This window comes from Podarcis erhardii, assembly GCF_964252035.2.
Source record: "Podarcis erhardii genome assembly, chromosome: 7".
Classification (NCBI taxonomy): Eukaryota; Metazoa; Chordata; class Lepidosauria; order Squamata; family Lacertidae; genus Podarcis; species Podarcis erhardii.
This window is the reverse complement of record NC_138511.1, coordinates 18,368,638-18,396,239: the sequence shown is the minus strand read 5'-3', so window position 1 is coordinate 18,396,239 and position 27,602 is coordinate 18,368,638. Positions and strand designations below refer to the sequence as shown.

Sequence of the window (27,602 nt, the reverse complement as noted above, 5' to 3'; positions counted from 1 at the left end):
TGTCAGGTATAATTAAAATAGAAAAGGCACAGTGAAATAAGGTCTTTACTCCTTTCTGAATGAGAGAGATTCTGTGTGTTCCTGACTAAGTAGGAGCGAATTCCATAATTTTGGAACCACCATGAAAAAGCACTGCTTTTACCGCACCCCAAACAGGTTCCTGCCTCTTTTCATAGGCTTGAATTTGGTAGCTGGTGCGTACAGTAAAACTCTCCACCGCAACCCGCGGACAGGCTATTCCCATGCTGTCTGCGTTACAATAAAGGAGAGACAGAGTAAAAAAAAAAAAAAAAAAAGGACTGCTTTTCATGAATAAAGTTTGTAACTGATGGAACATCATGGGACATGGCCTGAATTGTTCAGACTGCAAATTCTCACCAGCTGTGTCCAATGGAACATATTTCCTTGTACAGTGGTACCTTGGGTTACATACGCTTCAGGTTACAGACTCCGCTAATGCAGAAATAGTGCTTCAGGTTAAGAACTTTGCTTCAGGATGAGAACAGAAATCGTGCTCTGGCAGAGCGGCGGCAGCAGGAGGCCCCATTAGCTAAAGTGGATGAATACGCTTCAGGTTAAGAACAGTTCCAGGTTAAGAACGGACCTCCGGAATGAATTAAGTACTTAACCCAAGGTACCACTGTACACAGACATGGGCTTGCACTAAAATTCAAGTAACAAAGAATGGGCTGCTAATATGGAGTAGCAGCACACTGACCTCATAGAATTAATTCTAGTGTTATCTTAGTTTGCCTTGATGTTAGAATTGAGCAGACGTGGTTTGAAGGCAATCTGGGTTAGAGAGAGGGGAGGAAGATGTAAGTGAGACCATGCCACATTTTCAGTCTTCTGAACTTTGGTTTGGAGAATGGTAACATGACATCTAAATTCAGCCCTTTTGTGAATTACCTTTATTGGTTGCTTGAATATTCATAGAGGGCAGCAGTTTGGAGGCTTGAAACTATGTGTTACCTACTTACAGGTTTGCCAGTGGCAGTGAGAAATAGACAACTCCCAACCCACTTTTTCAGTAAAACCTTGCTAGGGAATGAGTGCAAATGGGGACCATAGGGCCTAGGCAATGCTAAAATGTGTGGTTTGAACACAGTCCCAGGTTCAATTCTCGGCATCTCCAGTTAGGGCTGGAGGAGTCTTCCTCTCTGAAACCTTGAAGAACTGTTGCCAAACAGTATGGAATAGATAGTGCTGAATTAGATGGATCAATAGTCTAACTTGGTATAAGGTAGCTTCCTGTGTTCATATGACATGCACTGGAGATGTAGTTGGAAAGTTAAACTTCATTGGCTAGTAGAAACAATGATTGGCTACTAAACAAAACCAAAATGTCTAGACGCTTGGGTTTGCTTTGTGCAGGTGTATGTGGGGTTGCAGTAAGTCAGCCCCTTGGTGGCCTGATATATCATATGAGCAAATTAGTGGCAAGTCTGCTTTTACATGCCAAATATGGATCTTGATTTGGGTTCCCTTTAGCACTTAGAATTTGAACATTTCCCGATAGGATACATCGAAAGATAATTGTCAGGGCAGTAGAGTAAATTTCCCTGTCGAGCTTTGGCATTCATTTTTCTGAAGTATGTCTACGATGAGCATCTGTTAGGCATGGTTTTAGGTCCAGACTGTTTGCTGTTTAGGTCACACCACGTATCATTTTTTGAGGTGATGTAGAATCTTGGGAATCAAGTTTTTCTCCCCAGTTTAAAAAACCGAGTTTCTTGTCTTCATTGTTGTGGAAATCCATTTGCATACTTTTTGGGTTCATTTCTGGATCCAGTTCAAGGTTTCCACATTAGTGTTTAAAGCTCTAAATGACTCAGACCCCCAATACCTGAAAGACCACCTCCTTCCCTACAGATCTTCTCAGGTGCAAAGTTCATGGGGGATGGGGCTCTTTTGTGTTTTTGCTGCCTTCAGAAGCAGTGGTGGCAGCAGCCTGGGAGAGGCCTTCTCTGTGGCAGCCCCTAAGTTGTGGAACTACCTCTTCACAAAGATGCAGCTGGCAACTTCAATGTACAGTTTTTGATGAATGCTGAAGATGCAACTCTTTAGGGCCTTTGGCATCTAAGATGTATATTTTCAAGAACAACTCCTGCTTTTGTGATTGTATTTTTAGTTGTAATTTTTAAAACTCTTTTAATGTTGCATTTTAAATTGTTGTAACCCTTCCTGGGACCTTAGGGTGAAGAGCGGGATAATGATAACTATGTAAAAGTGGTGTCACCAAATGGGATCCTTGTTTTGTTGATAGATGTCTTGCATGGCTTCCTGGAACTATGGTCTATACAGTCATACCTCGGGATGAATACGCTTCAGGTTGAGTGTTTTCGGGTTGCGCTCTGCGGCTTTTTCCGTGTTTTGCCGCATGCGCAGACACTCAAAATGACATCACGTTCATGCGCGGAAGCGGTGAAACGTGGCACGTGCAGATGTGCAGTCGTTTGTTACGTTCACTTCAGGATGCGAACGGATCCCGTTCACACCCAGAGGTACCACTGTACCCCCATTTCCCATTGTGAAGTGCTCCAAAAGGCTCTTCCCAAGCTGGGTGAAAGGAGAATAAATTGGCAAATGGGTTCAGTGTAGGGTTAGGGTGTGAAGGGATGCATAATTGGGGCAAGCCCCACCATCATCTATAGAAGCTGATGGGGTCTTGCTATCCATGAAAGGGATTGTGGGGTGATGGTGGACAGCTCACTAGAAACAGCCACTCAGACTGCGGTAATGCTGAAAAATGCAAATTTCTTGTTGGGGATCATTAGGGCAGGGGATTGAAAACTGCCATCGCTGTAATGCTTTTATACAAACTAGTAGTGCAACCATTCTTGGAATACTGTTTATAGTTCTAGTTGCTGCATTTCAAAAATATATTGTAGAGTTACACTAAGGGAGCCAGAATGATTGAGGAGCTGGAGTCAAGAGGATAAAAGCCTAGGAAAAGTCAAGTAAAAGGGAGACATGATAGAGGTGTATAGAATTTTGTATCATGAAGAGAAAGTGGGTGGAGAGAAATCCTTCTATCGTAATACTTGAAAATTGTGTGTGTGTGGGGGGGGAGTTATCCAGTGAAACTAAATAGGAACTTAAGAAGAGCCCTGCTTCATCTGACCAAAGGGCTGCCTGGTCCAGTATTCTGGTTCCCACCATGGCCAACAGAAAGCCCATGCACAGAACATGAGGGCAGTCACTGCTCTCGCTCTTGTACCCCAGCACAGGTATCCAGAAGCACAACACCTCTGCTCCTAGAGGTAGCATATCACCATAAGGACGAGAAGCAACGGAGAGCCTGACCCTCCATAAAGACGTTTCATCCATTACAAAGCTGTCCAAGTTGATGGCCATCACTACCTCTTTGTAGCAGAGAATTCAACAGTAACTACCTGAAACTGCGCGACAAAGTCCTTCCTTTTATCTGTCATGAATCTCCCATTTCCATACCCTTGCAGACTCCTGTTCCTTTAAAGGAATTCCTGTATTTTACAGAACCTGTAATACCTTTAATAATGAGGTGGTGACAAATCAGTGCAAATATGCAAATCAATAACTCGTTTGTAAAACAAGCCTACTAGCATATACCTCAGCTGTGGAAATGTATTTTTAAAAAACAACAACAGTGATCAGTTTATGGAACCCTACTATAGCAATGAGCTTCAACATTTATGATCCCTTTTCTCTGTTGGTGTGTGTGTGTCGCTTACATGCTCTGTGCCATCTGTGGAGATCATATTGCAACAACTGACATCTTTATGCAAAGTCATTCAGTATATTCCAAAACATCACAATGTTGTTTTGCGTGTTGAAGGTAATTATTTAGCAATCCTTTGATGTTGCAATAGGAATTTAGGGATGTGTGTGATGCCAGTGGCAAGGGTGTACTTCTTGTGAGCTGGGAATGACTAAGGAAGGACTGCAGTTCTCAGCAGACACTGGGAGACACTGATGGTAATGCTAAAGAGGCGGGACACTTAGTTTGGAAGTATGTTAATTGTCACTGGAATAATAGGCCAATTGCATTCAGGTGATGAGGACTTTTGACATATTTTAGCTTAAGCCACTTGGTTTAAGCCTGATTATATCACTGTTAATGTAAGCCATTGGCACCAGAAATGCTGTGTAATCAAGCCAGGTTATACAATATATAGAATTTGATTTATGACAAGGACTTGACCTTTTAAAGCATTAATAAAGTTTCTGTAAAGTCCCCATCCCCCTTTTATCTCAGTGCAACTTTGCTTTAAAAAGAATCCAGATAGTTTGCTGGCTTGCTTTGCTGTTGCTTGAGTCAGGATTCATTCTGTCTCCTAACCTGGTGTGGTATCTTGTTTTGAATCCCACTCATGCACAGGACACCAGGCATGGAAACTGACCCTTACCTGTGGCAAATAATAATTGCCTTCAGGCTGTTGGGTAGGATTTTTTGTTTGTTTGTAAACTTGTAGTTATTCTTCATGCTATAGAGATGAAAGCCTTGTTACACACAGGAAGGTGGGCTATATCACATGCAATAGATCTGATTTCAGAGCCACGACACATTTATCCATAGAACGCTGCCATATACTGAGTCAGAGCAATGGCCCATCTTGGTCAATTTTGTCTACACTGATTGTTAGTGCACTAGTTTCAGTCAAAATGCCCTCCTCAGCCCTACCTGGAGATGCCAGGGATTTTACCTGGGACCTTCTGCATGCAAAGCAGATATTCTGCCACTGAGCTAGGGCTCTTTCCCTCAATGACACTTAGGTACGCAGTGTAAAACAAAATGGCGTCTTTCAGACAACTATCTTAAGGTAGGGCTAGCCAATGTTGGACCCTCCAGATAATGTGGATTATGACTTGAGGGCACCACACTGGTTGTACCAGGTCTCACAAACAGTGAGGTTTCACAAGCAGTGGTTTATGAAGTGGTGGCCGAGCATTGGGATTTAGCTTAAATCTTGGCTTATTTTCATGATTTAACTGGTATTAATCTGAATTTAGCCCATTCACACATAATGGGGAATTCTGGTTTAATAAAAGCCAGGACATTTGTGCTGAAGCCAGCGTGTGACAGGAGGAGGACAGGAGGAACAATTGTTAATATCTTCTTAAACCATGGCTTAGGAAGTTTTGGAAGATCTAGTGCCACCATCACACTCAAGGCGATGTCAATAGCATTCTTGGGCGATTTCCTATTCAGGTAATAATTAAACCTGCTTAGCTTCAACAGAATTGCTGCATCATGTACCGTCAGGCCGTGCCCTGGGATACCCTCTGCAGGCAAGATATCCTGCTGTACAGACACCACCTCAAAGCAGCCTTAGAGAGGGACATCTGTAATGGGAAGTTGATTTCTTACTTCAGAAAGTGTAGATAAATCTGCATCTCAGGCAACTGCAGGGGAATAAGGAAACACATCCACTGGACCTTTTTACACCATGAGGGAATGGTCAAATAAACCTGTTCATCAACACAGCCGAATCACTGCATTTCGTACCTGTGCCTGAGAAACATACTTCAAATTTGCTGAATGAAGGGACTGAAGAAATGATTGGAAAAGCAAACTCAGTACTTTACTGAATGTGCATGGGAGAAAGCTTATGGATCTGAATGTGTGCTGTAGAATAGCAGCTTTCAATCTCATTTCTGGAGAACACGGGGTGGAGGCGGGTTCCTTAGAAGTAAATGTGGTGTGTCTGTGTGTCTGTCCTCATTGAGAAGATGAAGCTTAAACAGTAGCTTGCTAGGAAGGATTTGCTGAATTGAATTAATTAGAGGTTGGAGTACAGGAAGGGGAGGTATGAGGAGGTCGGGAAAGTAAGGTTTATGAACATAAGGGACTGAAATTATACTTGTTATTGTATGTGGTTTGTATGCTTTGTATGTATTTTTTCTTTTTTCTTCTCTTTTGTTTTTTCTATTTTAGATAATTTCCTGAAAACTTTAATAAACATTTTATAAAAAAATAAATAAACAGTAGCTTGCTCACTCATAACCAAAAAATTAGCAGTTGCATGTGAGTGTTTAATGTGCTTTAGGATGTACATTCCTACATGGCAAAAGGTCTCTGTGAATTTAGTATTTTCCTAATAACGCTCCCTGAAATCCTCTGCAACACATAGGGATTTCTTCTGCAGATACTGATGTAGAAAGCTATGCCCCAATTATTAGGGAAATAGTAGGGGGACTCTGAAATCCACAAAACACAAGCCCCCCCAACCCCTGCCCACTTTTATCCAAATCAGGACCTCTTTGCAGCCTTATGAACATAGATGCTGAGGGGGCTATCAGTGGCAACTAGCCACAATGTCTATGCTTTACTTCCACTGTCAGAGGCCGAATGTCTCTGAATACCCTGTTCTTGTGGCACTGGTTTGTTGTATTTTAAACTGGTGCAATCTCCCTTAGGGTCGTTTAGCGGAAGGTGGTAATAAATTGAATTTATAATAGTATCATTTGCTGGGAATCTCAAGGGAAAGAGTGCTGTTGAGCTCATGTCCTGCTTGCCAGCTTCCCATTGGGGTATCTGGTTGTTCACTGTGAGAACAGGATGCTGGACCAGATGGGTCCTTGGTCTGATCCAGCAGGGCTCTTTTTACGTAAGGGGCTGGGGCTGCAGTACTGTTACTTGATTGCTGGAAAGGATTCCCTAAAGTGAAAAGTTTGGAAACAGTTGAGGAGTGTACTTGGATAACTTTCTCTATTATACTGCATTCGGGTGTAACATAAAAGTGGCTTTATATGTGTTAGATCGTTGGTCCATCTAGCTTAGTATTCTCTACACTAACTAGCAGCAGCTTTCCAGGATTTCAGGCAGGAATCTCTCCCAGCCCTGAATGGTGATGTTGAGGATTAAACCTGGGACCTTCTACATGCAAAACAGATGCTCTTACTACTGTGCTATGGCCCTTTTTGCTGAAAAAGTGCTGCTTTAGGAACATAATGTTTCTTTGTTAGGATTCATTAAATGCTTTCACCCTACACATTTTTGTATGTGTGTGCTGCGGCACCATTTATGTATTCAAAATGTCTGAGTGGCAGGGAACAGTCTCTTGCCCCAAGAAGCTTACAGTCTCCCAGCTGCAGCATCAGTGGAAAAGGGGAGGTGGAGGAAATGAAAAGCAAGAGGACAAATAGCATAGAGAAGGGGAAAAACCAATCATGTGAAGAGAAACTGTGGTGAAATGTTCATTATCATGCCAGCACTCCTGGGAGGGGTGGAAAGAGAGAGATGGTCTACTGCTTCTCAGTGATTTGTTTCTGTAACTCCTCAAATGTGCAGGAAGCTTTTTCTCCTTAATTTCATATACCACCCATATGTTAGATGTTAAGTGTTTACTAGTTTTTGAAAGGCAGAGAAGTGGGGGGCCATGCCTAGCTTACGTAATGTGTTGTGAAGCCTGGAACCAAAGACAGAGACTCACTGTGGCAGACTGTCAAAACACTAGTGTGCAAATCATGCTTTGCATGTGAGCATGCGTGCGCTTCAGGAATGGCTTATAATACAAGGTATTTATGTATAGCACTGCCCCTTGTTGTATGTGGGACAATGGAAGTTGAAAGTAGCTTGCCTAAGGACACCTGTTGGGTTCATGGGGGAAGGTAAAATTCCAACCAGGAAGTTCCTGTTTGTAGTTCAGTCCCTCTCACTGTTACGCAACACCTACTTTTAGGTGAGATGATGGAAACCTTTGGAACACTTGATTGCCTTCCATTTGGCTCTGATGCAGAGCCAAGGTTCCAAGTATCTGGGAAATTCATGGTGCCAGGGCCTCCTTACTTCCGCAGAAGGTTCCAGGTTCAGTTCCTAGAATCTCCAGTTAAAAGAGAAGTGGGGAACCCACAACCTTAGAGATGTTGTTGGCTTACATCCAAATGGGACCATCTGCCACTGGTCCCGAAAGCTCTGCATTGGCTACCTACCGAGTGACCTGTCAAACCCTATTCAAGGTTTTAGTGCTGGTGTACAAAGCCCTAAGTGGCTTGAGACCCAAGTACCTAAAGGAGTGACTCCCCTAATATCGACCATCTCAGGCCCCACAATTGGTAGGGGAGGCTCTGTTGGTGCTGCAGCCACTGACCCTCTTCAATGCTGACTCGCTGCTTCTGGAATGCCCTTGCTGGTGAGGTGTGTCTTGTCTCCTTCATTATAGACTTTCAGGAAAAAATGGACATCAGTTTATCCAGACATTTGATGGCTGATAGATACTGGCCATGACAACCTTGAAATTAGTGGCTATACAATTGCTTTTAAATGTTTTAAGGTGCTATTGTATTTTTTAACATTTTAAGTATTTATTTAAAAACATTTTGATGTTTGCAGTCTTGGGATTCTTTCAGGGAAAGGGAGGGGTACAAATTTAATTAATCATCTCTGACAATTGACCCTGATCCCTTTGTCTGATGGGGGTTGGAGTCCAATAGCTCCCAAGAGGGCCACAGGTTCCCCTGAATTAAAACAATATGTAGTGAGAGGGTCCTTGTTTTTGGCCCTGAGCCTCTGGAGAGTCTTCCTAGTTGACACTATTCAGTTGAATGGACCAGTGATCTCCCTTGCTACATGGCAGCTTAACTTAGATCAGGGGTAGGCAACCTAAGGCCCAGATGCGGCCCAATCACCTTCTCAATCCGGCCCGTGGACGGTTCAGGAATCAGCGTGTTTTTACATGAGTAGAACGTTTCCTTGTATTTAAAATGCATCTCTGAGTTATTTGTGGGGCCTGCCTGGTGTTTTTACATGAGTAGAATGTGTGCTTAGATTATTAGCATGGTATGCATTAAGTTGAAACCTGCCCTGAGCCTTGGTGACAGCTGCATTGGTTGCCAGTTCTTCTCTGGGCCCAATTAAACACATTAGTGTTTAAAGTGCTAAATAACTTAGGTCCTGAGACAGTCTCCCTCCCCACAGACCCTACTGGGTGTTAAGAGGGGGCCCTCTTGGTAGTTGTACACTAAGTTGTGGAATTCCCTCTCCATAGAAGTGTGTCTGGCTTCTTCACTATATAGCTTTTGGCATATGCTGGAACCAAAGCCCCTTGCCCTGCCCTCTGACACCTGAGGTGTTTGTTTTCAGGACCCACCCTGTTCCTGTGACACTAATCTGTTTTAATTGTTCTAAATTGTGAATATTAAGTTGTAACCTACCCAGGAACCTGCTGGTGAAAGGTGGGGAATAAATTCAATAGTAATAATAATGAGGAGGGGGAGGCTACAGATAATACAATGGGAATCACTAAATAAAAAGCTGGTGTTTTAATAAAGAAGCGCAAGTCTTTTGGCTGGCTTTGTTGGAGTCTTGATTGAGCCACTGAGCAATTTGCAGCATGTGTGAGATGGTCTACGTTGCTGAGGACAGGATCGACCATCTGCTGCGGCTCATCTATTACACAGCTCAGTGTACACTTCTGGCATTGTACAGAAAAGGCCACGGTGGCAATATCCCTGCTGTGCATGTGGGGAAGTGTGAGCAAAAGAAATTTGGAAGTGGAAGGAGGACAGGGCGGGTGAGGAATGGGGAATTACTGTGTCAAATGAGAAAGCGGAGAGCCTTCTGAATGCACAAGGAAAGACTGAACCTTGCCATGTAATGCCCAGATAGCCACAGCATTTAAAGGGGTTGGAATAGTCCACAGGCGGCTTACTGTCCAAGGCCTTGGACTTGGTGTTGTCTCCTAGGATTTTTACATGGCATAAATATTCTGTAGAGGGCTGGTTCGAAGGAGGTTGGGTTCTTCTCTTTCTCCATCCAATCCTATTGTCCACTCCTCAGACCTAAATGCTACATGGAAAGATATGGAGAGCCACCCCCAGTTAATTTCCTTTTTCGGGGGGGGGGCGGGTACAGAGCCAGGGAAAGTAAGATGCTTAAAGACCATGGTAAATGGGGGTGGCGATGTCTTTTTAAGCGGACTTTCCTTATCTTTGTACTTGCAACCTCCCAATTCTCAATTGGCACTTGCAAGTACACCCCTACTTGGGAGAAGTGAGATGCTTTCTCAGCTTCAGTTAGGGACTGTTTGTATATAGAGAGCTACTTCGAAGGAGTTGGCCAAATAGGACCAGTGGGACGTTTAGGATGCTGCCTTATACTGAGTCAGACCATTGATCCATCTCTCCTACATAGACTGGCAGTGGCTGGACAGGGTTTCAGGCTGGTTTCTTGTGTCCCAGTCATGGAGATGCCGAGGGTTGAAACTGGGACCTTCTGCATGCAAAGCAACTGTTCTACCATTGAGCTATGGCCCTTCCCCCAAATTATAGCCGTTACCCCAGTCTCATACAGTGAGTTGGGTTTGAACTCTGGTCTCTCAAGTCCTAGTTGAACGCTCTAACCATTACATGTTTGATCACCCCAGTTACTCCCCTCCCATTACAACATGTCATGTCACAAATAGCTTGTAAGTCTCCTTGCGGTTTGAGAATGGGGGTGGCACAGGGAGGGAGTATTGGAGCAACCTAATTCCAAGCCTCCCTTGAGTTTGCAGAGTTAATTTGGATCCAGGTCAGTGAAAACGGGCACTGGATGTTCAGTAGGTTTCTCAGAAGAACATGTCCTCTGATAATGCAGCAGCCTTTTGTCAGGTTGAGATTCCTTTTGGATCTCTAGCTGAGAGCATATCCTGACCTGCTTTGTGTGATGGTCTGGAAGTGTTAATTCAAGTTCTGAATATATTTTGCAGGAAGACAACCGGTAGACATATTAAGCTTTTTTTGATAGGATTTAGTTATCACAATTGTCTGGCAAAACAGAACTAGCTTGCCTCGTACTATGAGCGTAGTGTATAATAGGGCTTCCTTTCAATTTAGCTGCTGCTGAAGTTAATCGCTTTTGAGTTTTCATTACAGTCAAGTGGTATATATCTTGTGAAATAAAATGAATGTATTTCGCTGTGTATCTTTTGAAATTCTTATTGTTGTTGGTCACTTGATGTGGTGTAAACAGAACACTTATCTCCTCCAGGAAGCAGTGCAAAAAGGAAAGAAAAAAGCTATCAACCATTAGCTTCGCATCATGCAGAACCAGTGTTAGAAACTGAGATAGGAAAGCTAGGAGCTAAATGGCACCTTAAACCTAGGTTATGGGTGCAACAACGGAATTTATTTTATAACCAGAACACAAAGCTTTTTTATAACAAGAACACAAAGCTGAAAATGAACGAGCTGCAGCTAAAATCTTAAGTTTATTTTCACATGGTCTAGTCCTTCCTCTGCTCACTCCCCCTAATATTCTTAAGAGGGTCTCTTCTCTAGTCTTCAAAGATTAGCTGGAAGTGGATAGGCAGAAAAAAGTCCTCCTTTCTTTCCACTCTACAGTTTTTAATTTGAAATCTTAGGCGCAGTACTGCGCCCAGAGCTCAGAAACTGCTTGCCCTAATGAAATTCACTGTCGCAAAATGCGCCTAGAACAATGGGAGTTTCGAACACTGTGCAGAACCAAATATAACAAACGTGTTATCATTCTGGAAACAACCGATGTGTACAATGAAAATGCAGCAACAAGCATTTATTAATTGAGTGTCTGCTTGCAGTTAGCATGTTTGAACAGTCTGCCACTAGTCATGTGCTGGGTGTCCCGTCCCCCCCCTTGATGTTGGCCTTTCACATGAACGATGAATTTGGACTAGCAATCCTGTACAAATTTTGTATTTGAAACATTTTAAAAATTGCTTGCTTTGAGGTATAGTGTGACATTGAGTGAATTAATGATCTACTGTACATAAATATGCTTGCAAAATGCAACTTGTTATGGATCTGAAAGATGGAGATCAGCTTTACTGGAAAATAAAGAGGAGAAGAGATGATGATATCGACCTCATTGCTTAAGGGGGAACCTTGCACTGCTTCTAATTATAGTGTCCCATCTGAGCAGGGGAATGGAACACCGCATGGTGTTTTCCACATGTTGTTCTGTATCAGTTTCCGGGAAAATGCTCTTTGGAAATCTCTCGGGGAAAGGATAGAAGTCCAGGTGGTAAATCGCTAGAATGTTCAGAAACTTTATGACTTAATGGAATGGAAGCATGTTGCCCTTGAAGGAGAACCTTCTATTTATTTCTAGTAATTCCCAAACAACTGGGGGCGAGGGAGGGAATATATTTTAAAATGTGTAGTCAGTCTTGAAAACAGAGCTTGTTTTGTGAATAAGATGGTGGGCTGCGAATTGGGAAGTTTCCAGCCTGCATCTCATTCTAGCTATGAACTAAACTGGGAGGCCTTAAACAAATCCCCCTCTCTGCCTCAGGACTGTTGTCTGTAATACCGTATTGGCCCGAATACAAGCCGCACCTTTAAAATTCAAGGGGAAGAAAGAAAAAAAGACAATACCCAAATATAAGCCGCTTCCTTAAAATTCTGCAGGCACTCACACCCGTTGTGTTTTACCGTATGTCAGTTTCAGCAGCGATATCGTAAAAGCCAATTTTTTTAAGGTCGCGAATTTAAGCCGCACTATTTGGGAAAAATAGTAAAGCTTATATTCAGGCCAATACAGTATGTAAAAGTCACAGTGATAATGGTTGTATTCAGTTGTTATGCTAGCTAAACTTACCATTTGGTGAAATGTGAATGTGTCTGGCTGGCCTCCTCTCAACATAATGTGCACCCTCTCCCCTCTTTCCACACAGCTGGGAAGATGAGTTTGAAAGCTTCTGTTTTTTGGTTAACCACAGTTTGTTGTGACCAGGATCTGTGCTTAATAATATTATTACTTATTAAATTTGTATACCTCTCTTCAGTTCACAACATAAAAGTACAAAATGAAAACACAAGTGACATAATAAAGCAAGGTCCATGTATTCGTGTCTGGATTGACTTGCTTCTCATATTTGTTTTGATTGTACAGTAGTTGTATGTAATTCTTTTCTCACACTCGCTTTTTAAAACTGTTATGCTGGATTATAGTTAATATTAACATTTCTAGTAGCCTGCTCGCTTATTTGAGAGCTGTACAGGAGCCATGGTTTGAAGTTTCCTTGTTTTAAACTAACAACAGTTAATGGTCACCATGGTTTGTTTGTCCAGATAACACAACGAATGCTGGTTAAGTGAAAGAGAAAGCAAAAGCTTCTGAACTTTTCTTCCCAGCTGCATGGGAGAAGGAGTGGTGGATGTCCATGCAGGCTCTGGGAGAGGCCATGCTCATTCATATTTTGCTAAACCATCTGGCATCGTTGTCAATTGGACATGCTAGCTGATGCTGATGGAGTTGTAGTGGAAAATATCTGGAGGGCATCAGGTAATGAAAGTCTTGCCTTAACAGCTTCCCTCAGCAACAAATTGCTGCAGACCTTGGAGTAATACTGCAGTCAGTAGCACAGGAATGACTTCACTGGATTCTAAGAACCAAGTAGAGTCATAATTTAGTTGTAGGGTGCTTGTTTTGTACGCAGAAAGTCACAGGCTCAGTCCCTAGCACAGCCTTTCTCAATCTTGGGCTGCTAGGTGTTGTTGGACTATAACTCTCATAATTCTTAGGCAGCATGGGCAGTGGTCAGGGATTATGGGAGTTGTGGTTCAAGAACATTTAGTAGTTCCAAAAAGCTACCCTAGCATCTCTAGTTAAAGGGACCCCAGGTATGAGGTGATGGGAAAACACTCTATGCTTGAGACCCTGGAGAGCTGCTGTCAGTAGGGACAGATAATACTAGACTAGATGGACAAACTCTTTGACCTGGTGTAAGGCAGTTCCCTATCTTCCTATTATTCTGGCCTTAACATACCTTGCTTGCAGTCCCTTCCTTCAGCTAGCATCTCCAGGTGGCATGGGAAAGCTGTGCCTGACCTGGCTTGGGTGTATCTTGAAATAACGTCCCAGTTCTATTCTTAGCTCTCTTTTCTTGCCTTGTCAGAACCCTGGAGGATTTATACACCAGCATTTTGCTAAGCCCTTTTTTAAAAAAAATTAAAATGTTTAACCCTTGTTTCATTGCAGATCCGTCGGAGGCGCCTTGCCCGGCTCGCCGGCGGGCCATCTTCTCAGCCCACCACACCGCTTACGTCTCCGCAGAGGGAAAACCCTCCGGGGCCTCCTGCAGCAGCACCGCCTTCTGGAGCGCCCCATAACCTTGGGCTAAACATTCATAGCATGACCCCAGCTACCTCTCCCATTGGCGCATCAGGTAAGCCACAACTTGATAATCCTTTCCCTTGAAATAGCTGTTACTGGTTTCTATGTATATTACATTTCCCCCACCGCCAAAATGGCTATCAGGTTGTACATTAACATAAATTATCCTTATTAAGCCATACAAATTTTTCAAATGTCCATCATATAATAGTCCCAGGGACAAAAGTTGTTTTACCTGTTGCAGACAGTCGTTCCCAGGGAAGAATATAGTTCAAGTTGTGATGTTTAGGATAGCCATATCTGCAAAGATGCTTCAGAGAGTTTCTTTTAAGACCTGTTTTCATTTGTATATTGAATAAAACGTCACCATCTTGCCATGAAAACTGTCCATTCCCAGTGTCACTGAGGTACTTTCTTGGTGACAGCAAATTATACCGTTTACTTTAAACTGTTAAGTCCAGGGATGGTCCTTGTAAGGCTTTCTAGATTTGAGTTGCAGATAGCCGAGTGGCCACTAAAAAAATAGTGAATAAATCCTTATTCTTTATATTGGCATTTAGGCCTCCAAAGAGGGATGATAAACACAACTGGCAGTGAAAAATCCAGTTTAATAATTCTGATTTCCTTCCTGTTGGCAGCTGTGTTAGAAAAATTCCTGGTCATTTTTTCCCCCCATGGCAGATGAATAAAATGAAGACTGGCTTCCTAGGAATTCAGATTTCTTTCTACAACTCCAGTATGGAGTAGTTTTTTCGGCATTGCTATGTTAATTAAAAACTGCAGAATGATAGATCAATAAGGAAACATGACACTTTCCTAATTTTTTCTCTTAAATATTTTGTGGAAATGCACATTCATTTGTTTTGATACCATGTTCTCTTCTATGCGAGCACTTTCGGCTGAAGGGAGCATCTTGTACAACCTTATTAGGTCCTGTCTTTTTGTGTGTGTTGGTTCCTCTCCTTGGAAGCAGCGGGGTGTGATCGTTTCAGCTGCTGGTTGTGGCTTAAAACAGTCTATATTGGGAAGTGGGTTTATTTGCAAAATTCTCAGCAGGAATTTGTGATGCTGGCCATGAGCAATGAGATCCGTTCATGGACAAATCAGCAGAGTTTTGTGGCACCTTCAAGACAAATTTATTATGGCATAAGATGAGCCCTGCCGTATCAAGCCAAAGGCTTAGCTAGTCCAGCATCCTATTCTCACAATAGCTGACAAGTTGCACATGTGATTCTCTGCAACTGGCATTCAGGCATACTGTCGCTGACAGTAGAGAGAGAGGACATAGTCATCACAGTTAGTAGTCTGATAGCCTTATCCTCCATAAATTTGTCTATTTCTTTAAAAGCAGGGGTTGGGAACCCTTTTTAGTCTGAGGGTCCCATATCCTTCTGGACATCCTTCCAGGAGCTGCTTATCAGTAGTGGACAAGATCAGGTTGACACATTCCTCTATCCTTACAAGCAAGAAACATTACCAGAGTTCAAGGACACATTTTCAGGAGAAAACGCTCAAGGAGTGTGTAAAGGAGGGCTAGTGGGGTGTGTGAACTGGAGAGAGTTCCAAAGGCCAGATAGAGGAGCCCTGGGGGCCACATTTGGCCCCCACCCCTCAGGTTCCCCATCCCTGTTTCAAAGCTACCTAAGTCAATGCTGTAGTTGCATCTTGTGTGTTACACAGAAGGTTTCGGGATGTATATTCCATTTTATTGGCTTAGAATATCTGAGTTACAGGTAACCTGTAAAATTTCATGCATCTAATGAACTGGATGCTAGTCAACAACAGCTTATTACAGTAAGCCCACAGCTTACACAGGGGTTACATTTTGGGGATCGTTCCTAAAGCCAAAATCATGTCTAGTTGAAACACATTGGGAGCAATGGTGGTTGGAATTGCCAAAGTTCTTTTCCCTGGACGCCAACCCCTTTTTGATTTTTTATTTGCCAAGCGTGTAAAGCTGAATGTGCACAAGTTAAATGTGTGTAACTTGTGGGCTTACGGTATGCAATTGTAAATTGTTTGGTCTTTTAAGGTTCCTATTTTGATTTTGTTGCAACAGACTAATACGGCTACCCCTCTGGATGTTATTGCTGGATGTGCCCCTAAATTGCTTGTGGCTACAACAGCTAGATAGAGGCTCCTTTTTCCGAGGCACTATGCTTCTGAATACCAGGTTTTTGGCCAGGGCTGAAAACTCTGCTCAGAACATAACCTATAATCTGTCTTAGAGGGTTTTGTGGAGATAAAATGTGGAGTTTGTGGGTTTAGGAGCATGTGCCCTTGGAGTAAAAATGCAATAAATAGCCTATTGAAATGTGTAGCATAGACAACAACATTGATTTTAAATAAAGGATTAGTCATGTTCCTGCTATCATACAGGCCTTTCCCCTGCAGAGATCCCAGTCAGTCAGGGCAGATGCCACTGGGTGTCAGGGCTGTGTTTGCCCTCCCTGCAACAGTCCTCAAGTGCAGCTGTTTACTTTTCCCTTATCTAGATGAATGGCAGCCATTCACTTAATGCTGAAGAAGGGCCATTGTTCATGCTTTGCATGTAAAAGGACCCAGGTTCAATCCCTGGCATCATCCTAGTAGGGTTGATAAATATCCCTACATGAAACCCTATAAACCCACAGCCACACAGTGCCAAACTCTCCTGTAATAGCCACTGAGCACCAAGCTGCCTCTTAATGTGCATAGCCCTATTCAAGGCCCTGTATCCTTCATTATGTGAGTGTATGATGGTAGTTGTGAACTAGCTCTCATATATATCTTACTTTGTTTTTGTTGCTCTCCTTCCTTCCTCCTTAACCCTGACCCTGCAGTTTAGGTGAGAGACTAGTATGCCACTGTGATGCAATATTGCACATTGACCTCATGCTGAAGATGCAGTATAGCAATAAATATTTTTTCCTGTTTGAAGTGGCTCAAGTAACACATGTATAGTCTCTCTTAGCTGTTTACTTCGAGAAATCATTCTGGCCAGCTTGCTCCACTATTGGATTCAGTATTGTTTGTGCCTACCAAAGATAGAGGACAATTTTCATTTAAATTTGCTATGGGTGTGCTGGAATAGATTATGGAGCTTATATTCTGTCCAGAGCAAATGACTATCAACACTTTATTTCTTGGCAGGCAGCGTGCAAAGTGGGAAAGGTAGTAATGATGGCTGCTTCATTTTCTTTGCTTTTTATTATTCATGGATATATTAAATTGTACTAGTGGCTATCTTTTCTCATCAGTTTGTTCTTACTAGGTTTTTAAATATGTTTGGTTTTCTTTTACTTGATGGAATGGTTCAGACAGAATGCTAAACCATGGTTTAGTGTTAGATTTGTGAGTCTTAGTAAACCATGGGCTTTCACTCTGTCTCTTTCTTTTGTGTGCCAGGGGAGGCAATTGCAAGCTTTCTGAGATAACTGGTGTTCCCCACTTAGGAGTTCGAACTCTTCCTAGTTAGCGCAAACAAATCAAGACCATGAGCTTTGGTTTGCTTCCTTACTTGAGTTCCTTAAAAGCAGGAGCTAAATGTAATAAATAAAAACTAAGTCTGTTAGACTAATTTGCATTACAGGATGTTTTTTGCAATAATAAAATGGGAGTACTCTACTTATGCTGCTTGCAGCTCTTTGGAGGAAGGGCAGGGATGCAGATGGAATATTGTCACTGGCTCTGAGTGACAGTTCCTGTTCCTTCCCTTGTTGATCACTACTAGTAAGTTCAAGCCAGCTGCAGTCTGCACAGGTAATGTTTGGCTGGTGGGTTGAGCTATGCGGCACTCCTATTGCCAGCAAATTAGGATGTCTGAAAGTAGTTTTGACTGTGTATGGCAGTGGTTTTCAACCAGTGTGCCATGGCACCCTGGGGTGTCTTGAATGATGGTCAGGGGTGCCACAGGCAACACTGGACTCTATCCCTCTTTCCTTCCCTCCCTCTTCTGATGCCCTCTCAAGATGGTGGCCTCACCTTCATCAGCTGCCAGAGGACTCCCAAGGATAGGGGAAAGGAGAGGAGGCTGAGGAAACACACCACAAGGGAGGGTGTTTGAAAAGGTGTGAGGGGGTGCCGGCTCTAGAGATGACATAATTGGGCTTTGGAGGCTTGGAGTGCCTTTCCTAACGGGAGCCGCAGAAAGAATGTAGTTGGTCACGGGAGCATTTGACTCAAAAAAAGGTTGAAAATCTCTAGTGCATGGGATTACATTTCATGGGGAAAGTTTTTGTCTGGTACTCGAGTAGGCAGTAATAATGTTCTACCCTCCCAGAAGCTGTGACTCAATGCGAGTCAAAGTTTTTGTCATGGCTGGCCCCACTCAGAGCAGTGACTCTACAGTGTGAACTCATTGGAATTAATTTCATGAATTAATTTCCTACAACACATCACTCTGAAGTCTTTGGGGATTACTGGTGTTAGTGCATTGCTGATTATTTATGTTGCAGATATATAACATCTTTTAATTGACACTTTAGCATTTTCATTGTATATAAGGAGCACTCTTACTAGCAAACTCAGTCACCCTGTGCCAACAGAGTTGAAAAGCAGGGCCGCTAGGAACTAGAAGTTGGTACTGGTGTGCTTGGTTCAATTCCAGGCCACTCAGAAATACAAAAGCAACCAAACGAGGCAGTCCCCCCCTCCCTCAAAAAAGCCAATACCTCAGCCCCAGTGAGGATTTATGCATATTCTGTTGTTCCCAGCAAGCAGATAATGTTGAGTGTCAGCTGGAAAAGAAAAACAAACAACTGGAAGAAGGAAGGAAAGCCTGAATTGGCTTGTCGGAGCAGCTTAATAGTGCCCTGGAGGGAAGGCATGGCTGGCTGGAATAGGATTACTCCTGGTATTTGGGGGGGGGGGAATGTGCTGCAGCATTTTTTTGCTGTGTGTGTGTGTGTGTATAATATAAGTACCGTATTTTTTCGTCTATAAGATGCCCCCATGTATAAGACACCCCCTGTTTGTGGGGACTCCAGATTAAAAAAACGCCCCTCAGCACTACCTATGTTTAAGGCAAGCCCCAATTTTAAACCTAAATTTTGGTTAAAAAAACCCTAGTCTTATACACGGAAAAATACGGTATGTAATGTGTGTGTAATTTACAGTATGTGTGTGTTCAGTTTTGGAAAGCTAAGAGCTAAATGGCACCTTAAACCTAGGTTATGGGCGCAACAATGGAATGTCTAGGTGTGCTTTTTTCCAAACAAGAATACAAAGCTGAAAATGAATGAACGACGGCTAAAATCATATGTTCATTTACACATGGTCTAGTCCTCCTCTGAAGACTGCAAAAAACAAAGCCATGCTTCCCCTGCCTGCCCGCCTAATATTCTTAAGAGGGTCTCTTCTTCAGTCTTCAGAGAGTGACTGGAAGTGGGGAGGCAGAAAAAGACCCTCCTTTCTTTCCACTCTGCAGTTTTAATCTGAAATCTTAGGCACAGTACTGTGCCCAGAGGTCAGAAACTGCTCATGCTAATGGAATTCCCTGTTGCAAAACCCACCTAGATCAATGGGAGTTTCGAACACTGTGTGTGTTTAGTTCAAGAATGTGTTGTAGGAACAACATATAGTTTTTTTCCCCCTGGTTTCCTTTCCCTGCAGGTGTAGCCCACCGCAGCCAGAGCAGCGAAGGTGTGAGTTCGCTCAGTAGCTCCCCATCAAACAGCCTCGAAACACAATCTCAGTCCCTCTCCCGGTCGCAGAGCATGGATATCGATAGCGTCTCCTGTGAGAAAAGGTAAAAAAGTTTCCATCTGCCCTCTTCATTTGAGGCTGTCTCATTGTGGGTTGCCCCAGATGCTAGTTTTTTATGCCCTGCTCAGCAGTTTCTAACATGAGCTTGTATATAGCTGCTCGCCTGGTTCCTGGTGGTGAGATAGAATTGTCTCTGGGATACTTGGCAGGGTATCGTTTATCAAAGTAATTGGATCTTTTTAATTGATAGTTTTTATTGAAATTCCCACAAAGAAGCAAAAAACAATACAGTCGAACAATACAAAATAAACCATAATGAATCAAAATAATATGAACTATGTGCATGTTTAAGGGGCAGGAGAGGTGAAATGGGGGGAGAGGGGGCAGCTGGTGGTCCAGGTCAGCCCAGCACTCGGTGCTTCCCATCTATCTTGTGTTTGTGGAATATCATTTGTTCATAAATCTCCAGTTGAGTCATATCTTATGCTCAAAGAGGTGATGGTTCTTTAACTTTAATCCAGAAAAAGTGGCATATATGTAGTCTAGCTGGAAAACCTTATTTATTGCATGCATACACTCCCCCCCCCCCCAACACACACACACACATTCATGTAAGGAGCTAATCTGAGTTATCTTCCTTTGCTGGCAACTAGTTTTTTTCTGTGGGCATCTTAAACAGTTGGGGGGTTGATGGGCTAAGGTCACCTCTCTAACCCAAAATGTCTTGCTGGCAAATACAGTGGATAGAACTGCCTCTTTTAAGCTCCCACCCAGAGGGATAGGATGCTATTTTGGTAATGGGGTCAAATTTACCATTTAAAAACACACACACACAAACACACACAACCACATATTAGGGAATCGATTGTGGGAACTGAAATTCAAAAGGAAAGGGTAAAAAAATAGAAACCAACCATGTAATAAAAGCTTTCAATATTAACAACCCAATCAGAGTGGCTGATAAGATATCTGAATAATTAATAATGAAATAGCATGCAGCATTGATTGCTCAAAACATGTTTGTGAGGGTGATGTGTAAAGCAGTTACAGTTGCCTAGATGTTTTAGGAAGAAAAAAGGCAGTGAAGAAAGACGTGAAAAGGAAGAGGGGAGCTTTTGGTTGGGGTCATGCTCTTTGCCCCTGTGGTCTGAGCATGAGTCCTGAGATAAGAGGCAAGCGTGGCCCTCACCTGTTTGGTTTTCATGACTGCAGCTCCTTCCTTGGTAGGTTAGTTAAAGGGACTGGGTAGAAACCCCTCAATCAGGTGAACATTTGCTGGGTGCAAAGGATGCTGGGTGTAACTGTTACATAGATTCTGTGGTTGGAGATGCATGCAGAAGGACCAAGGTTCAATCCCTGGCATCTCCAGGTAGGGCCAGGAATGCCCCCAGCCTTAAATCCTGGAGAGCTGCTGCCGGTCATTGTAGTCAATAGTGAGCTAGATGGACCAAATAATGAGCTAGGTGGCCTATGCTCAGATGTTGTTTGGAGCTTTTCCTTTTCAGTTTTAGAAGATTGTTTATTGATTATTTGTAGCATACACACTAAAGCTTAATACAAAAAAGGACATGAGAAAAATTAATAGAATTAATTAAAAAACCAAACAACAATTTCCAGTGGCAAGAATGATGCCAGTTACTGACTGAGACTTCACGAGTTGGCAAGGTATTTAATCCATGAAAGCTTCTTCTGTATTAAATATTTAATTAGCCTACGAAGCACTAGGGGTCTTTTTGCGGTTTCCCCACAATCTTACAGTTAAATTTCAGCCATTAAAATGCTCAATTCTTCTGTCTTTATTTTTTTAAAAGAATTTATCCATTCTGAAATTATTTAATTAACAGCCAAATATAACATTGAAAAGGAAACACACACACATTCATGAAATGGGAAGCTGGATTTTTCATCCCTTCACAGAAATTAAAGACCCTTCAAAGGGTTGTCCCTCTCTTGGTTTCTAGATTCTAATCCTCCTCTAGCGACCATGTTTTAAATTTGGCACATACTTCTCAGAAGATTACAGTGAACCAGAAGCTGCTATTCTCTTTTTCCAGAACTCACTATGTTGTTTAATTGGGAATATGTTTTTTTTCCAGTTCATTTATGATAGTTAATATATTAAATTCATGCACATATTTCTGCTCCCCAAGACTTATGCCCAATTTAAACAATGAGTCAGTAACACACAGATTTCAGTATTCAGTATTCACCAAATATGGCCAGTTTCGCCAGGTACCCTTGTTAACTTTCAGGGGTCTCTTGAAGACATGCCAACATGCCTGTGCCTTTCTCCCTACTGGTCTTTTTAAGGGACGCGGGTGGCGATGTGGTTCGAATCCCCATGACGGGCTGAGCTCCCGTTGCTCGGTCCCTGCTCCTGCCAACCTAGCAGTTCGAAAGCATGTCAAAGTGCAAGTAGATAAATAGGTACCGCTCCAGCGGGAAGGTAAACGGTGTTTCTGTGCACTGCTCTGGTTCGCCAGAAGCAGCTAAGTCATGCTGGCCACATGCCAGCTCCCTCGGCCAATAAAGTGAGATGAGCGCCACAACCCCAGAGTCAGTCACGACTGGACCTAATGGTCAGGGGTCCCTTTACCTTTATCTTTACTGGTCTTTTTAATGATCACTGTGTATTGTTTTTATGTTCTCTTTTATTTGTATATCTACAGGATATGGTGGTATATGAAATACTTATATAAATAAAAGTATAAAGAAAGAGATCTGGAGGGTGGCAGTGTGAGAACGGACCTTTTTAATGGCGGCATTTCCTGGGAGACACTTGCCTGGTGCGATCATAGCTTACCTTTAGGTGCTAAGCAAAACCATCCTTTTGCTGCAGGCCTTTGACTTTTGATTATCTGTAGCCTCCTTCACTGGGTAGGATGTTATAGTTCTGTCTTCTAAAGATATGAATGAGTTTTGGCTTTGAATCTGTTTTAATTTTGGGCTGGTTTTAATGTATGTGTTGTTGTTTTTGCTGTAAGATGCTTTGAGCTGCTTTTGTAAAAAAAAGTGGCGAATAAATTGCATTAATAATAATGCTAATAATAAAAATAAGCCTGCAGAAACTGCATGCAGCCTCACCACCATCCATGTGCCCTGATTTTTTGTTTTGTGCAGGCACCAACTTAAGAACAGAGGGGTTTCTTCCCCCACCCCTTTTAGTTCCTAATGGGCTGCTCTGTAGAGCTCCTTTCAGGTTGAGTCACAAGTTTTCCGCCTCTCTTTGGAGAGCAAAACACAGTATGAACAATAGGTTGTGGGCCAGCGCTGTTGACTAGTGGCTGTTAATGGCAACATTTGTTAATGGATCCAGTTTTTCTTGTGTATGTCGGTCTTTTCCCTCCTTGAGCTGCCTTCACGTTCTGCAGCCATCCTGTATTTCGGTCAGCAACTTTCATTGAAAATGCCTGGAAGAATTAATGGGTTCTTTGTTCTACTTGACAGTATGTCCCAGGTGGATGTAGATTCAGGAATAGAAAACATGGAAGTTGATGAGAATGACCGAAGAGAGAAAAGGAGCCTTACCGATAAGGTGGGTAAGCTGTACTGGATGGAGTTGGGAAGCCTGGAGACACTTGACCGTTGCCCTTTATGGGGCAATGTGCGCACGGGTTTAAAAATGAACGCTCATTCGTTTATTTTTATTCATTTGGGTTTCTTGCTCACTCTTACTTCCAAGGCCTCTGGGCGGTTAAAAGTTAGGAGCATGCTATCAAAATGCTATGGGCTCAGTTTCAGACAACAAACCACCTATGCTTGTTATAAGTCTTGTTTCATGTGCTGCCTCTAGTGGAGAAGTTGCAGCTGGGTGGGATATAGGGTGGGGCCTTCTTGGTTGTGGCGATGCTGTTGTGAAACTCTCTCCCAAGAGAAGCTCAGTTGGCTCCCTCACTGCCTGTAGGTGGGCACCTGAAGATTAACTTATTTGACCTGTCTTGAGTTTTTGCTTGCTTCAGTGGTTTTGGGTTTTTTGCCCGTTTGCTATCAGTCCCTTTATTTCCAAAGTTCAGAGGTGAGTGCCGATCCTTGTGTAGCCTAACAACACCACCCATGTTCAAGAGGCTTGGAAGAACCCCCAGGTTTGCAGAAATTAAAAATCAAATAAAATTTGGGGGGGGGGGGAGATCCTGAGGGGATCCCAGAAGCAGCCCAGTGAGGGCTGAGCATCCTCAATTTGCCTGGAATGCAGAATTACCATTGGGGGAAAAAGAATAGAAAAATAGGTGGGAGGGGATGGTGTATCTTGAAAGAAGACATTGGTAGTTTGGTTTGGATTCTGAACAGGGGCCCTCCATGTTCCCACATTTTGTTGCAGATTCCTCTTGTTTTTAGCCTTCCTTCATTGCATAATTTCAGTATTGTAAACAGCCTTGTGGGGAGCCCTTTGCGGCTTGGGTGGTGGGTTTCAAATACAAATGGAACCATCTTGGAGAGATGGGGAATGTGCTGCAGGGCACAACCCTCTCTCTCACTTGCAAATTCCACCCTTCCATGACTTGCTGTCACTGTTAGTGAGCATTATGTCTGCATCAGGGTGGAATGCAGCACAGCAGACCCTTAGCTTACATGATCACGAATACCTGCCCTTTCGTGGCTTTTCAAAACGAATACCCAAATCTTTTCCTCTTTCCCCCCTCCCCCCTCCCCATGATAAAGGAGCCCCCATCAGGATCAGAGATATCGGAAGAGCAAGCCTTACAGCTGGTCTGCAAGATTTTCCGGGTCTCCTGGAAGGACAGAGACAGAGACGTCATCTTCCTAACTTCGCTTTCTGAGCAGTTTAAACAGAACCCAAAGGAAGGTAAGGAACGTGAGGTTTAATCCCAAGCGTTTGTTGATGATGCTGAATTCAGAAGCCCGGCTGCTTACCATCCATCTAATTGAATGCTGTATTCTATCTTAGCCAGCAGCAGCATTACAAGGTCTCAGGTAGAAGCATTTCTCAAACAGCTACAGAGATTTTTCAGTTTTATTTTAATTAAAATGCACAATCTTTCTAGGCAAACTGCTTGCTGAAAATTTTATCTTGTTTATTCTTAGATATCTTGAGTCAAAATACATGTATGAACCAAAAACAGTGGAAACAAAAGAAAGGGAAAAGAGATTTTTGGGGGGTTGGAATTGTCAAATAAACGCAAACTGGAGCAGATTTATTTGAATTTATATCTACCCTTCCTCCCCCAGGAGCTCAGGATGGCAAACAGATACACAATTTTAAAAATACAAAGCAAGCAAAAACAGTCTAAAACATATTAAAATGTTCTAAAAACAAATGTTAACTATAACATCTAAAGTCATTTAAAAATATATTAAAAGCAGTTACAATTGAAAGCATCCAATGACCTTGAGATTGCCAGGAACAGTATTCTTCAACCACCAAATGCCTGGGCAAATAGGAATGTTTTCAAATTCCTCCTGAAAGTTAATAATGATAGAGGCATTGTACTTCGCCAGAGAGGGCATCCCACAAGCAGAGAGCCACCACTGAAAATGCCTTGTTCAAGGTTAGCACCAACTGGACAGAGGCTGGGGGTCTTTTACATACCACTGAACTACGGATCCACCCCAAATGAGAGTGGTGCCCCCCCCCACTCCTCCTCTCTGCCTCTCTGTTGTGGACACACATAAGACAGCCCTCTCCAACCTGATGTTGTTGTGCTACAATTCTTGTCATCCCCAGCCCGCATGGCTGGATGTCAAGGGTGATTGGAGCTGTAATTCCACACATTAAGACTCGAGAAGCCTGGCGTAAGGTCAGTAGATCACAGCTCAGGCCATTGGGCCTTCCAGCCTGGCGTTCCGTTCTCTTGTGGACTCAGGTTCTCAGACAAAGGTCTTTGCAACCTACCTAAGATTGTTGCGCAGGAGGTTCTGGGACTGAGTTTCTGCTTACAAAGCTTTGTGTTCTGCTGCTGAGCTAAAGCCCCCTTCCCACGTGTCCCATCATGCTTAAACAAAGGCTAGTGATTAATACAGTTGCTTGTTCATGGGAGATGGCTGGGGGCATGGGCTAGCGAGTTCCAATCTAGCTGCTGTGTTGGATTTCCTTCAGTGGGTACAGAGCTCCAAATTGCATTTGTCATCACCAGATGGTGTCTGAGCTGGCACCAAAGAGTGTTTGTAGGGAGGGGAAGGACTCTTATTTGGTGGGTGGCTCAGCTCCCACCATGTTCACGACTTGAAGATGGAAAGCATTCAGTCTGTTTTGTTGGCAAGCAAGGACGTTAGACTTGCCAATACTTTCAGATTCCTCTGCAGCTCCTGTCTTTGAAACAGAAGCGGGTGATACGGTGGCTGATATGGAAGGTGTGGCTGATATTGGCACTCATAATGCTGAGAAGCTTTTGTTGTCATTGAGGATGCTGGGTTGACAGGCCCTTGGCCTGATTCAGCAGGCTCATCTTAGTTCCTTGCTTTCCTTCAAGCTGTATGGGGTGTTTGTCAAAAAGCAGGTGCTCAGAGTACATCTCTCGAAATTAATGTTCATTTCTTTTTTATTATTATTATTATTTTCTTTTTTATTATTTTTTATTGTTAAAATAATTCAACATTAATACACATACAAACATACATTTCATACAACATACCTACATACATACAACATACCTACACTCAGTCCCACAGATAATTCCCATCACCATCTACCACCCCTCACCCTTTGTGTTAGACTTCCAATCTACTCAGTTGCAATTTCTTTCCACTTCTATTACTTTCTTTCACACACCTTTAACCTAATATTTCATACTTCTTTTTCTATTACACATTGTTATCCATCTTATTTAGTATTCCAATATTTGAAACGAAACTTGTTTATTCTAATAGGAGTTCTGATTTTTCTATATAGTTTTGCAAGTATCTTTTAAACACCTTCCAGTCCCTGTCTGCCTTCTCTTTTGAGATCCTTCCAATTTCTCCCATTGTTTTGGATATATTGTAGTACGCCAATAATTTGGCAAGCCACTCGGTCTTTGTTGGTACAGTACCACTTTTCCAATTTTTCGCAATCAATAGCCTTGCGGCTACTGTTGCATATAAATATAAGATCTTGTCTTCTTCCTTTAGGCTTCCTGGTACTATTCCCAATAAAAAACCTTCTGGTGTTTTCCTAAATGAATATCTGAACATTTTTTTCATTTCGTTATATACTGTTTCCCAAAATTGTTTGATGTTTAAACAATTCCACCATATATGTATCATAGTACCTTAAACTCTGTTTTGCTTCTGAGGTGCTTACAGCGGAGAATGTTCATGTCATTCTCTCTTTCTCTCCTCAAAAGTGTTCTCGGACTTCAAAGACTTGATTGGCCAGATCCTGATGGAAGTTCTGATGATGTCGACCCAGTCGAAGGAGGAAAACCCCTTTGCCAGTTTGACAGCCACCTCGCAGCCCATTGCAGCAGCTGCTCGGTCGCCTGATAGAAATCTGGTTCTGAACACTGGTTCCAATCCAGGAACGAGCCCCATTTTCTGTAACGTGGGCTCGTTTGGCTCCAGCTCCTTGTCGAGGTAAGTTATAGCTGCATAACTAGCTGGGTTTCATGTTGGTGAGTTTGCGAGGGCAGAGCAGAGGGGTTAGGTGTGGAAAATGGTTCTTTCCAAGTTCTGCAGTGCAAGGCAAGGTGTGATGGATGCCCGGAGGGTGGGGGGAAAGTATGGTATTTGTTTGAAGCGTAGCCATAGGAAACCTGGCCAATTCTTCTATGATAACTGTCCGCTGAGCAGAACCACTCATTTCTTTTCTCCCCCTGTCATTCAACTTTTTTGAGCACTAATGAGAGCTAGAAACTTGTGGGAGCTCTTCCTGTTAAACAAAGGCAGAGATTACTAGGATGCCAGAATGTGTGTGCTCCCTGGGGAA

The 27,602-nt window shown here is 42.8% G+C and overlaps 1 protein-coding gene and 1 long non-coding RNA gene across 9 annotated transcripts in view; one reads left to right on the top strand and one right to left on the bottom strand.

The window, feature by feature from the left end:
* The window catches only part of UBE4B (ubiquitination factor E4B), a 73,548-nt gene that overhangs the window by 4,596 nt on the left and 41,350 nt on the right, over positions 1 to 27,602 (top strand). For 3 of the 7 annotated variants that reach the window (XM_081870767.1, XM_081870766.1, XM_081870765.1), the window contains 5 exons: positions 13,922 to 14,108; positions 19,649 to 19,784; positions 23,189 to 23,276; positions 24,401 to 24,545; positions 27,022 to 27,250. In XM_081870767.1, the coding sequence (XP_081726893.1) occupies positions 13,922 to 14,108; positions 19,649 to 19,784; positions 23,189 to 23,276; positions 24,401 to 24,545; positions 27,022 to 27,250 (785 nt within the window). Of the gene's footprint in view, positions 1 to 8,065; positions 8,120 to 13,404; positions 13,564 to 13,921; positions 14,109 to 17,064; positions 17,210 to 19,648; positions 19,785 to 23,188; positions 23,277 to 24,400; positions 24,546 to 27,021; positions 27,251 to 27,602 lie in introns of those variants that run through there. The other 4 variants (XM_081870770.1, XM_081870764.1, XM_081870768.1 and 1 more) reach the window with 3 other exon arrangements.
* On the bottom strand, positions 9,485 to 16,974 carry LOC309347092. Of its 2 annotated transcripts, none has more exons than XR_014158842.1 (3): positions 16,831 to 16,974; positions 14,292 to 15,179; positions 9,485 to 10,942 (listed from the first exon to the last, which is right to left on the bottom strand). It is a non-coding gene; the product is annotated as an uncharacterized lncRNA (long non-coding RNA). The 2 variants fall into 2 exon arrangements; XR_014158843.1 differs by lacking the exon at positions 9,485 to 10,942 and adding an exon at positions 12,447 to 13,325.